The sequence below is a fragment of the Entelurus aequoreus genome, linkage group LG10 (assembly GCF_033978785.1).
Source record: "Entelurus aequoreus isolate RoL-2023_Sb linkage group LG10, RoL_Eaeq_v1.1, whole genome shotgun sequence".
NCBI classification, from domain to species: Eukaryota; Metazoa; Chordata; class Actinopteri; order Syngnathiformes; family Syngnathidae; genus Entelurus; species Entelurus aequoreus.
Genome location: NC_084740.1, coordinates 45,201,945 through 45,214,778, shown reverse-complemented (window position 1 = coordinate 45,214,778; position 12,834 = coordinate 45,201,945). Strand labels below are relative to the sequence as shown.

General features: G+C 41.7%; 1 protein-coding gene across 18 annotated transcripts in view; it reads right to left on the bottom strand.

The window, feature by feature from the left end:
* The window catches only part of tenm4 (teneurin transmembrane protein 4), a 312,747-nt gene that overhangs the window by 110,207 nt on the left and 189,706 nt on the right, over positions 1-12,834 (bottom strand). For all 18 annotated transcript variants that reach the window (XM_062060986.1, XM_062060970.1, XM_062060972.1 and 15 more), the window contains one exon: positions 11,773-11,958. In XM_062060986.1, the coding sequence (XP_061916970.1) occupies positions 11,773-11,958 (186 nt within the window). The remainder of the gene's footprint in view (positions 1-11,772; positions 11,959-12,834) is intronic.

The following is a 12,834-nucleotide window of genomic DNA, read 5'->3' as shown; positions in this document are numbered from 1 at the left end:
AAACACAAGGACATGTAATAATAATAACAAGAATATGAATACTAATAACAATGATAATAATAATAATAATAATATTAAAAACAATAATAACAATAATAATAACAATAATAATATTAATAACAACAATAATATTATTATTAATAAAAACAATAATAATATTAATAGCAATAATATTAATAACAACAATAATAATTATAATAGTAAAAATATTAATAACAATAATATATTAATAAAAACAGTGATAATATTAATAACAATAATTATACTAATAATACTAATAATAATAACAACAGTAATATTAATAATAATAATAATAATAACAACAACAATAATTTTAATAATAATAATATTAATACAATAATAATAATAAGAACAACAATAATACTATTGATAACAATAACAATATATTAATAACAATAATAATACCAACAATAATTATATTATTAATAAAAATAATAATAATATTAATAACAATAATACTAATAACACTAATGCTAATATTAATAACAAAATGTTATATTAATGACAACAATAATAATATTAATAACAATAACAATGATACTAATAATAACAATAATAACAACAATAATAATAACAATAATAACATTAATAACATAACAATACTATTAATAACGATATTATTAATATTAATAACACTAATATTAATAACGATAATAATAATATAATAACAATATTAATAACATCAATAATAATAACAATACTAATAATATTAATAATAATAATAATAACAATAACAATGATACTAATAATAACAATAATAACAACAATAATAATAACAATAATAACATTAATAACATAACAATACTATTAATAACAATATTATTAATATTAATAACACTAATATTAATAACGATAATAATAATATAATAATAATATTAATAACATCAATAATAATAACAATACTAATAATATTAATAATAATAATAATAATGATATTACTATTAATAACAATATTAATACTAATATCAATAATAATAATATTAATAGCAACAATGATAATATTAATAACAATAATAACAATAACAATAAAAACAATAACAATAATAATAATAATAATAATAATAATAATAACAATAATAATAATAACAATAATAATAATAATAATAATAATAATAATAATAATAATAATAACAAGAATAATAATAATAATAATAATAACAAAAGCAAGGCAAAGTGTTAGTGCACGTCCTCGCAAGACACAGATGGCAGAGCATGCGTCACGGGCAAGAGCACAGCCAGCACAGAAGACAAGGATGGACATGCAGGACGATATTGCAATATTTCATAAACATATGAAATATATTTGTGAACGTTTTCTGAAGTCGATTAGACGGCCAGGTCGCCTGTGACCAACGTACATTAGAAGTACAGAAGTCTTGATTCATAACATTCTCCCTTTCGACACCATGTTGATATCGCAGCCTTGAGTATTGGCCAATACTGATATCGATGCAATTCGACATCAGCAGGAATCATACCTACGTGTATTATTTAGTAGTGTGGAATGTTATAATATAGTTGATCAAGTGAATCGCACATGATATCACACACAAGTAAACACTCTGCAGGACTGCTTGTATCGCACATGATATCACACACAAGTAAACACACTGCAGAAATGCTTGTATCGCATGTGATATCGCACGCAAGTAAACACGTTGCAGGACTGCTTGTATCAAACATTATATCGCACGCACATATATATATATATATATATATATATATATATATATATATATACATATATATATATATATATATATATATATATATATATATATATATATATATATATATATATATATATATATATATATATATTGACCACTAAATTGGTGCAGTTTAGCTAAATGTGTTGCTTTTCTGACATGGACTTTTTACTTCAGCATTGTCCACACCTTTAAGTCAGGCTTTGGGAAGGCCATTCTAAAACCTTCCTTCTAGCCTGATTTAGCCATTCCTTTACCACTTTTGAGGTGTGAACCAAACTTCATGAATGTTTTTTTGTGAGCAACAAGTATGTGCTCCAATCACTACATCACAAAAAAATAAGAGTTGTAGAAATGATTGGAAAGTCAAGACAGCCATGACATGATGTTCTTTACAAGTCTATGTACACTATTGACCACAACTGTATATATATATATATATATATATATATATATATATATATATATATATATATATATATATATATATATATATATATATATATATATATATATATATATATATATATATATATATATATATATATATATATATATATATATATATATATAAAAGTTTTGCAATCAATCAGAAATATCAAGCAGCTAAAATGTGCCAAACATGAATAAGTGTGGAGATGGATTAAAAATTCCCATCCTGCCTTGCAATGGATTTAAATGGGCGCAATTTTGAATTGTCTATGGGGGTTGGCTGTTTTTTTTACAACATTGAAAAAGTTCAATGAGCAGGTTGTGCTATGTGTGAACATGTTTGTTGACTTTTGTGAAATATTTTTTCTGTACCATGACTAGGGAAGGATGTTTGGATCGGGTCACATAATTAATGCTGTGCACGGCATTTAAGAAAGCATACTCCTTGGTCACTGCCTGAGTCACTCACCTTGTTCACAAAATGGTGACCAATAGGAATCTTGATAAAGGACAAACAGTAGAAAATTGATGGAAATTTTAAAATATATATTTTGTATCCCTTTATATAAATAGAAAAGGAGTGTTAGGGAAATAATTGTGTTTTTTGTCATTAAATCAGTGGAGTTTTAAACCTCATCGCTTAGTTTTGGCTTCTTTTAGGTGGAGGAGGCGTGACAAGCATAGACATCTTATAAGTAGAAGCAGCATTGGCTGCTGTGACGCCAGAAATTGGGCCGCCATCTTGAAGTGGTGATGAGGAGGCGGCGAGCAGCCTAAACTGACAGTTGTGAAGTGAATTATATTTATATAGCGCTTTTCTCTAGTGACTCAGAGCGCTTTACATAGAGAAAACCCAATATCCAAGTTACATTTAAAGCAGTGTGGGTGGCACTGGGAGCAGGTGGGTAAAGTGTCTTGCCCAAGGACACAATGGCAGTGACTAGGATGGCGGAAGCGGGGATCAAACCTGGAACCCTCAAGTTGCTGGCACGGCCACTCTACCAACCGAGCTATACCGCCCAGTTGACAGGTAGAAAACAAAGATGCTAAACTGACAGTTGACAGGTAGAAAACAAAGATGCTAAACTGACAGTTGACGGGTAGAAAACAAAGATGCTAAACTGACAGTTGACAGGTAGAAAACAAAGATGCTAAACTGACAGTTGACAGGTATAAAACAAAGATGCTAAACTGACAGTTGACAGGTAGAAAACAAAGATGCTAAACTGACAGTTGACAGGTAGAAAACAAAAATGCTAAACTGACAGTTGACAGGTAGAAAACAAAGATGCTAAACTGACAGTTGACGGGTAGAAAACAAAGATGCTAAACTGACAGTTGACAGGTAGAAAACAAAGATGCTAAACTGACAGTTGACAGGTAGAAAACAAAGATGCTAAACTGACAGTTGACAGGTAGAAAACAAAGATGCTAAACTGACAGTTGACAGGTAGAAAACAAAGATGCTAAACTGACAGTTGACAGGTAGAAAACAAAGATGCTAAACTGACAGTTGACGGGTAGAAAACAAAGATGCTAAACTGACAGTTGACAGGTAGAAAACAAAGATGCTAAACTGACAGTTGACAGGTAGAAAACAAAGATGCTAAACTGACAGTTGACAGGTAGAAAACAAAGATGCTAAACTGACAGTTGACAGGTACAAAACAAAGATGCTAAACTGACAGTTGACAGGTACAAAACAAAGATGGTGTTCAGTGTTTTCCTGCTCCAATGATCGGACTGTTGAAAATAGGAATCGGGTGATTACTTTTCCCAAGTAAGATTTAACATTAACGTACTATTGGTTGTATTTTGTGAAAAGAATATTATCACAGAGTTGAGAAGGAGCAAAGATCTTCAATAGTACTGAAATCAAAAAGAAAATTCAACAGCCGCCACTGATTATTGTGCATTCTCATTTTAGGCAAAATATAAGACAATACTTTCTTAACAGTATAATTGTAACCAGGAATAAGTCTTCAAGTAACAATATTCAAATACTAACATTGTTGGGTAAAACAGAATTTGGTTTTATTCTGAATCAAGTGAAACAGATTGGTGGTTTTAGCTGATATAAAGACTTCCAGGTGTTTATATATGTTTATGTTGAAGTATTTGGCAGACGCTTTTATCCAAAGCGACATACATCAAAAATACATATAAAACAATCACTGTAAACATGATCATTTAAGGGAAGAATGTAATAGAAAATATCAATACAAAGTGTCAAGACAGAATAAACTCTCTGCTGCTGCAGCAACAGAGATACAGTCTATAAGATGTATAGATATCTAATGTATTCATACATTGTTTATGTAGCATGTATATATAACCTAATCATATTGTCTCTTCAACTTAAAAATAGTTGTTCCCCTTCTCTGGGATTATATTCCCAGTTTTGATCTGGTCACTTATAGCATATAAGAATATTCTATTACTGTTAAGCAAACTATGAATAATAAAACATGTGTCCTTTATCATAGCTTTATCAAAAAAGCGTGTGAAAATGAGTGGTATTCAGTGAGGTAAGATGAATTACAGTTCATTGCTCCTGCCAAATGAACTGCACTGAGTGGAGCGGATCACCACTCCAAGATGGCGGCCCCGCGTCTCGTCAGCGGCAGTAGGCATTAACGCTCGATGCTGCGTCTCCTTATAAGATGTCTATGGTGACAAGTGTGTGTTTCAGGATCATGCTAGCACGTCGCCAAGGCAACACGGCCGCCACACGCGCCTTTAAAAACAACATGGCCTCCAGGCGGCCTGGTCTTGGTGACACTGAGCGCCTCTGACAGGGCTGACATTAAATAGCGCCGCGCTAACTAAATAAGAGCAAATCTGTCCTGAGCCAGCTCTATTTGGAAGATATCCATCCTCCCAACATCCATCATCATAACCTCGCTGGAAATAAATAATAGGTCCTTTGCCGCCACACACACACACACACACGCACACACACACACACGCACGCACGCACGCACGCACGCACCCACACACACCCACACACACACACACACTTCTTGCTTTGTCGCCGGCAAGCGAATGCAGGCAGAATGTTGTGCTAACGATGTTACATTGAAGGGACATGATTGTAGTTATCATGGAGGAGATTGAGGTCAGCAGGAAAATACATATATATATATATATATATATATATATATATATATATATATATATATATATATATATATATATATATATATATATATATATATATATATATATATATATTGTGGAGCATCACAATACCTGCGAACAGGTGAGACTGGGCAGAGGGCCAGCCATCACAGTGAAAGCATGCACCAGGAGGTCAAACTACGCCACTCCTTAGGTGTGGTCATTGAAGGCAAGTACATCCCTAATTTTATCCTCAATCAGGCTGAGGTGTGGCCACCTGCCCCAAGGCAGCTGTGGCAGGTTGGCAATCACTGTGTTGGAGTTAAATAGCACCTTGGTGTTTGACTCAGGGTGTGGCTGGCTCCCTGCTGGGAAAGGTCTGCTTCCATCGGGCGGCAATTTAGGAGACATGATCAAGACTTGGAAAAAGTGACAATTTGTTTGTTTCAATGGAAGCCCCAATCGGGAAGAACTTTAAGTTAACCTTTATTCAGAAAAACTGACTGAATAAAACAACGCTGCGGCGTTTGAACTTTAAAACAAAACTGTCTCTGGGAGGTTGGTTTGTGACCGCACATCACAAATTGGTGGAGAATGCGGGCATAGAAGACCCTCCCCAACCACAGTATGGAGCAAGCAGTAATGGCGCTTTTGCAAAGCCAGGCGGAGTTGCAGAATGCGATGAAGGAACTGCTCAAGATGGTCGACAAAGACGAAGCAGTGGTTCGAGCCCCGGGGGGAGTCCTCACCAAACAAGGCCCCGAGGACGACGTTGAAGCCTATTTGGAGCTCTTTGAGCGCACTGCTACAAGGGAGCGATGGCCACCCGGTGAGTGGGCAGGAATAATTGCCCCGTTCCTCATTGGGGAGGCCCAGCACGCCTGCCGTGACCTGCCAGCAGAGGACGCACGAGACTACCCCAAGCTCAAGGCCGCCATATTAGCAAGCCATGGGTACAGCCTACCAGCTAGGGCTCAGCGATACCACGCCTGGGCCTACTGTGCCAGCCAGCCGCCCAGGGCCCAGTTCGCAGAGCTGCTACGTCTTACCAAGGGCTGGCTGATGAGTGGCGGGGAGACACCCTGGATCCAAAGATTGGTGATTGATCGGTGTATTCGAGCTTTGCCGCCCGATGCCAGAAAGTATGCTGCGCAGGTGAGCCCCACCTCCCTGGATTCTCTGGTAGCTCTGTTGGAGAACTACCAAGTTAGCAACGAGATGCTCCGAACCACCAGAGCTGAGCCAAGCCGCCCCACCCCTGCTGAAAGGATGGGTCGTGAGCGCCGGCGATCTCCGCCCCATACTCCTCCACGTAATTCCCCAAGGGATAGTAACCCACCGGAAAGGTGGGCCCGGCCCCCCAGAAGGTGCTATGTCTGCGGGCGAGAAGGCCACATCTCCTGGGCCTGTCCGGAGCGGGACCGAGACGTCTCAATGCCGTCTGCCGCCAGCTCGGGTGCCCACCGACCTTGCTTGCACACCGGGGACACCGGCCGACCCCATGCCTCCCTGCCGGTGCGGGTGGGAGGTACCGACGCCCATGCCCTGATTGATTCTGGCAGCGTCGTCACCTTGGTGAGGGCTGACTACGCTGGTCCTGTCGGCTCAGACACCGTCCCGGTCACCTGCGTCCATGGTGATGTCCGCCATTATCCGGTCAGTCATATCCGGGTCCAGACCCCCCGTGGAGACGCCGTCGTGGCTGCTGGGGTGGTCCCCAACCTACCTGTCCCTCTGCTGATAGGCACGGATTGTGTCCTCTTCCAGCGGTATTGGAACCCAGGCCGCCGCCGCTCACATCTTCCCCGACAAACAAGACGCCGGGACCGGCGCCCCGCAGCCTCGACCCCGCGGACCGCATTCCCCACCTTCCGAGCACCTAGAGGAACCTCACCAGGAAGTGGAGCATCTGAGAGAGACGCCAGTGGGGGAGAGACCCCTCCAGCCAGTGAAGACCCCTTCTCTGAGTTCCCGCTCATGCCGGTCGAGGGGAATCCACCTCAAGGCGAGTACGCCACAGCCCAATGGGCTGACCCGAACCTGGAAATGGCCCGCCAAAGCATCGCCACCATAGACGCTCAACTGGTCGCTGGGGTGAGTGGGGTGTCTTATCCTCATTTTTTGGTAATAGCGGGTCTGTTGTACCGAAGTGAAAAAACTAAGGGGGGGGAAGTTGTCGAACAACTATTAGTGCCGAAAAGTTTTGTCACCCGGGTGTTGTACCTCGCTCACTCCCACCAATTAGGGGCTCATCTGGGAGCCCAGAAGACTTACGACCGAGTGGTTGCACGTTTTTATTGGCCTGGGGTGAAACGAGCCGTCGAGGACTTTTGTCGCACATGTCCGGAATGTCAAAAAGCGGCACCGCGGCCCTTTCTCCGGAATCCCCTCATACCCCTTCCTATTATTGAGACGCCATTTTCACGGATAGCTATGGACATTGTGGGGCCGTTGCCAAAATCGTCTCGTGGACACCGCTATATACTTGTCATTGTCGATTATGCAACCCGATACCCCGAGGCCATTCCCTTGCGTGTTGCTACAGCCAAGAATGTTGCCCATGAACTACTCATGCTTTTTAGCCGGGTTGGAATAGCAGACGAGGTTTTGACGGACCAGGGTACCTGTTTTATGGCCCGTGTAATGACAGCATTGTATAAATGGCTTAAGATAAAACAGATAAGAACCTCCGTCTATCACCCACAAACTAACGGACTAGTGGAACGCTTTAATTCAACCTTGAAGACAATGTTAAGGAAACTGGTTGAAATTGACGGGAAAGACTGGGACCAATTAATTCCTTATGTACTGTTTGCTATTCGTGAAGTGCCACAAGCCTCTACAGGTTTTTCCCCTTTTGAGCTGCTCTACGGGCGGAATCCACGGGGTCTGCTGGACCTCGCCAAGCAAGCCTGGGAAAGTCAGCCCTCCCCCCACCGGAACGTTATAGACCACGTGGAACACCTACAGGAGAGAGCCAGAAGGGTATGGCCACTGGTCCGGAACCATATGGAAAAGGCTCAAGCTGCCCAGGCACGAACATACAACAAGGGCGCCCGTCTCCGTGAGTTTAAGGTGGGTGACCTTGTCTTAGTATTGGTCCCGACGGCAGAGTGCAAATTCTTGGCTAAATGGCACGGCCCGTACGAGATCACTGAGCGAGTGGGGGCCGTCAACTACCGTGTGCAGCAACCCGGCCGGAGGAAAGGTTTGCAGCTGTATCATGTAAATGTATTGAAAAGATGGCACACTGCTGCACCTTTGCCTAGCCCTGCCTTTCTAACGGACCTCTCTTCCCAGAAACCCGCCGTCAATGTAGGCGTAGACCTTGGCCCAACACAAGTCCAAGATGTCCAAGAGCTCTTGGGCCGCTACCGGGACATTTTTGCAGAGATGCCCGGGCGCACCCATGTCATAGAACATGACATAGAGACCCCGCCTGGGAAGGTGATCAGGCAACGACCATACAGGGTCCCAGAAGCGCGGAGGGAAGCGATAAAAGAAGAGGTAAAAAAGATGCTTGACCAAGGCGTCATTGAAGAGTCCTACAGCCCTTGGTCCAGTCCAATTGTCATCGTCCCTAAACCAGATGGCTCCTTGAGGTTTTGCAACGACTTCCGAAAACTAAACGAAATCTCCACCTTCGATGCATATCCCATGCCTAGAGCCGATGAGCTGATTGACCGCCTTGGACCTGCCCGCTTTGTCAGCACCATGGACTTGACAAAAGGTTATTGGCAGGTACCCCTGACCCAGAGAGCCAAACCCAAGACGGCCTTCTCAACTCCAGATGGCTTGTTCCAGTACACTGTCCTCCCCTTCGGCATCCACGGGGCCCCTGCGACCTTCCAGCGCATGATGGACCGAATCCTCCGTCCTCACCAAGCCTATGCCGCCGCCTACCTTGATGACATCGTGGTCCACAGCGCAACCTGGGCCCACCATCTGGAACACCTGGAGGCTGTCCTCAGGGCCCTTCGTCAGGCTGGTCTAACAGCGAACGCCAAGAAGTGCCGGGTAGGATGGACCGAAACCGACTACCTCGGGTATACGATAGGCCGGGGGTGTGTGCGACCCCAAGCCCAGAAGGTGGAGAAGATACGGAATTGGCCCCGCCCCATCACTAAAAGACAGGTGCAGTCCTTCCTAGGTCTGATCGGCTACTACCAGAAGTTTATCAAAGACTTTGCCACAATAGCGGCCCCCCTCAACGACCTCACGCGCCAACGGTCAACCCACCGAGTATCTTGGACCACCGAAACGGAAGGGGCCTTCGAGAAGCTAAAGCAGGCTCTGTGTGAGGAACCCATCCTTGTTGCACCTGACTTCACGAAGCCATTCGTCCTCCACACAGATGCCTCTGGCACTGGGATCGGGGCAGTCCTAGCCCAATTGGTGGGCGCCGATGAACACCCCGTAACCTTCATTAGCCGAAAACTGCTAAAGCACGAAAAAAACTATTCTACCGTGGAGAAGGAGTGTCTTGCTGTGAAGTGGGCCATCCACCATCTCAGGTATTACCTATGGGGAAGACGCTTCACTCTGGTGACCGACCACGCCCCCCTCAAATGGATGGCCACCAATAAGGACAGCAACGCTCGGGTGACACGCTGGTTCCTGGAACTGCAAAATTATAAATTCACTGTCGAGCACCGCCCTGGAAAGGATATCCGCCACGCCGACGCGATGTCCCGCCGCTACGAAGATGAGGAACAGGAAGCTCCTCGTACCAACAAGGAGCTTAGGGGGGGGATATGTGGAGCATCACAATACCTGCGAACAGGTGAGACTGGGCAGAGGGCCAGCCATCACAGTGAAAGCATGCACCAGGAGGTCAAACTACGCCACTCCTTAGGTGTGGTCATTGAAGGCAAGTACATCCCTAATTTTATCCTCAATCAGGCTGAGGTGTGGCCACCTGCCCCAAGGCAGCTGTGGCAGGTTGGCAATCACTGTGTTGGAGTTAAATAGCACCTTGGTGTTTGACTCAGGGTGTGGCTGGCTCCCTGCTGGGAAAGGTCTGCTTCCATCGGGCGGCAATTTAGGAGACATGATCAAGACTTGGAAAAAGTGACAATTTGTTTGTTTCAATGGAAGCCCCAATCGGGAAGAACTTTAAGTTAACCTTTATTCAGAAAAACTGACTGAATAAAACAACGCTGCGGCGTTTGAACTTTAAAACAAAACTGTCTCTGGGAGGTTGGTTTGTGACCGCACATCACAATATATATATATATATATATATATATATATACATACATACACACACACACACACACACACATAATATACAATATGTATATATGCATATATATAAAAATGTATATATAACATACATGTATGTATGGATATATGTACAGTATGTATATATATATATATATATATATATATATATATATATATATATATATGTATATATATATATATATATATATATATATATATATATATATATATATATATATATATATATATATATGTATATATATATATATATATATATATATATATATATATATATACATATATATATGTATATATATATATACATATATGTTACATATGAAAAAAATATATTTATGTTTATACATATGTATATACAGTATATATACATATGTCTATACAGTATATATATACATACATACATATATACATATATACATATATATATATATATATATATATATATATATATATATATATATATATATATATATATATATATATATATATATATATATATTTATATATATACTGTATATATAAATATTTTGTGATAATAAAAAATGCTGATGTAATCGTAACAGTATCGACTATACACAGCTCTTGTACTTGGTATCGTTACAGTGGATATTTGTATAGACCCACCCATTTGTTGACATCTAGGAGCGCTAGCTAGCTGTTAGCGGTGAGCTATTGTATCCTCGTAAGGTGTGTAGTGAAGCATGTTTAGCTATTCTAACCCATACAAGTATAACCCATATTCCTCGTCCTGCGGTGATAATGCTACTTGTAAGAAACTTACAAGTTTAGCTAAGACACTGTGGAGGGACATTAGCGGCTTGCTAGCTATGTTGTAGTTTTTAAAGCCAAAATACGTCCATTCAGCCAATTGGAAAGCAAGCGTGGGGCCAAGTAGGTATCATGACGTCATGGCTTTGTTTGCAAGGGGCAGAGAAAAGCGGGGGACAATGAAAGGAGGTGCAGACGAGGAGGAGGAGGAGGAGGAGGAGGAGGAGGACACCTTAGCACATTCCCACATGAAGATGCATGGAGATCCTGGACTCATGCTTGACTGACTTGCACCAATCCAATTAAGCATGCTCCGCCCCCAAGTCCAAGTGGACACGCCCCCCCACCGGTCACACACACACACACACACACACACACACACACACACACACACACACACACACACACACACACACACACACACACACACACACACACAGGCCAAGAACCCTTGGAACCAGACCAGAGGCAGTCCTACCGACGCTGCAGTGCTCCCCGTTCCATCCCGGGCTGCACTCGCACTTGCCCTCCCTGCAGGTGCCGTGCTCGCTGCAGCGGGGGTGACACGCCCTCTGCTCGCATCCGCCGCCCGTCCAGCCCTCGTCACAGCGACAGGTGCCCGACACGCACACGCCATGGCCGCCGCAGTCGGCTGTGCACATCTCTGTGGGAGACACAGACGGGGGTTATTACAACATACTGGAACCTTGTGTATGTTGTCACAAACTGATCTTGATCCAATACAAGATGGAACACCAACCAAGTGCTCACAATAATTCCTCATGAATGATGCGGACACGTCTGTTACTGGATACTTTCTAATACTGCCTTGGAGACTTTTTATGTAACTATAATGATTTGACAAATGTCACCTTTTATTGTTCAAGGATTATTACCAATGTCTAGCTTGTGTGCTATTGTGTGCTTAGCTGCTGTGTAGCTGCGAGTATCCTTCAGCCTAGCATGTTTGACTTTTGTGAATAACTAAAATAGAAGAAATAGTTTGCTTATTAGAGGACGTTTAGATGTTTACTGTCTGTCCAACTTTGTACAAGTAAACACTCTGCTTGTATCACACACGATATCACACACAAGTAAACACTCTGCTTGTATCGCACACGACATCACACACAAGTAAACACTCTGCTTGTATCGCACACGACATCACACACAAGTAAACACTCTGCTTGTATCGCACACGACATCACACACAAGTAAACACTCTGCTTGTATCGCACACGATATCACACACAAGTAAACACTCTGCTTGTATCGCACACGACATCACACACAAGTAAACACTCTGCTTGTATCGCACACGATATCACACACAAGTAAACACTCTGATTGTATCGCACATGATGTTATCACACACAAGTAAAAACGCTGCAGGACTGCTTGTATCGCACACAATATCACACACAAGTAAGCACTCTGCAGGACTGCTTGTATCACACATGATATCAAAAAAAGAAAACACACTGCAGGACTGCTTGTATCGCACATGATATCACACACAAGTAAAAAAGCTGCTTGTGTC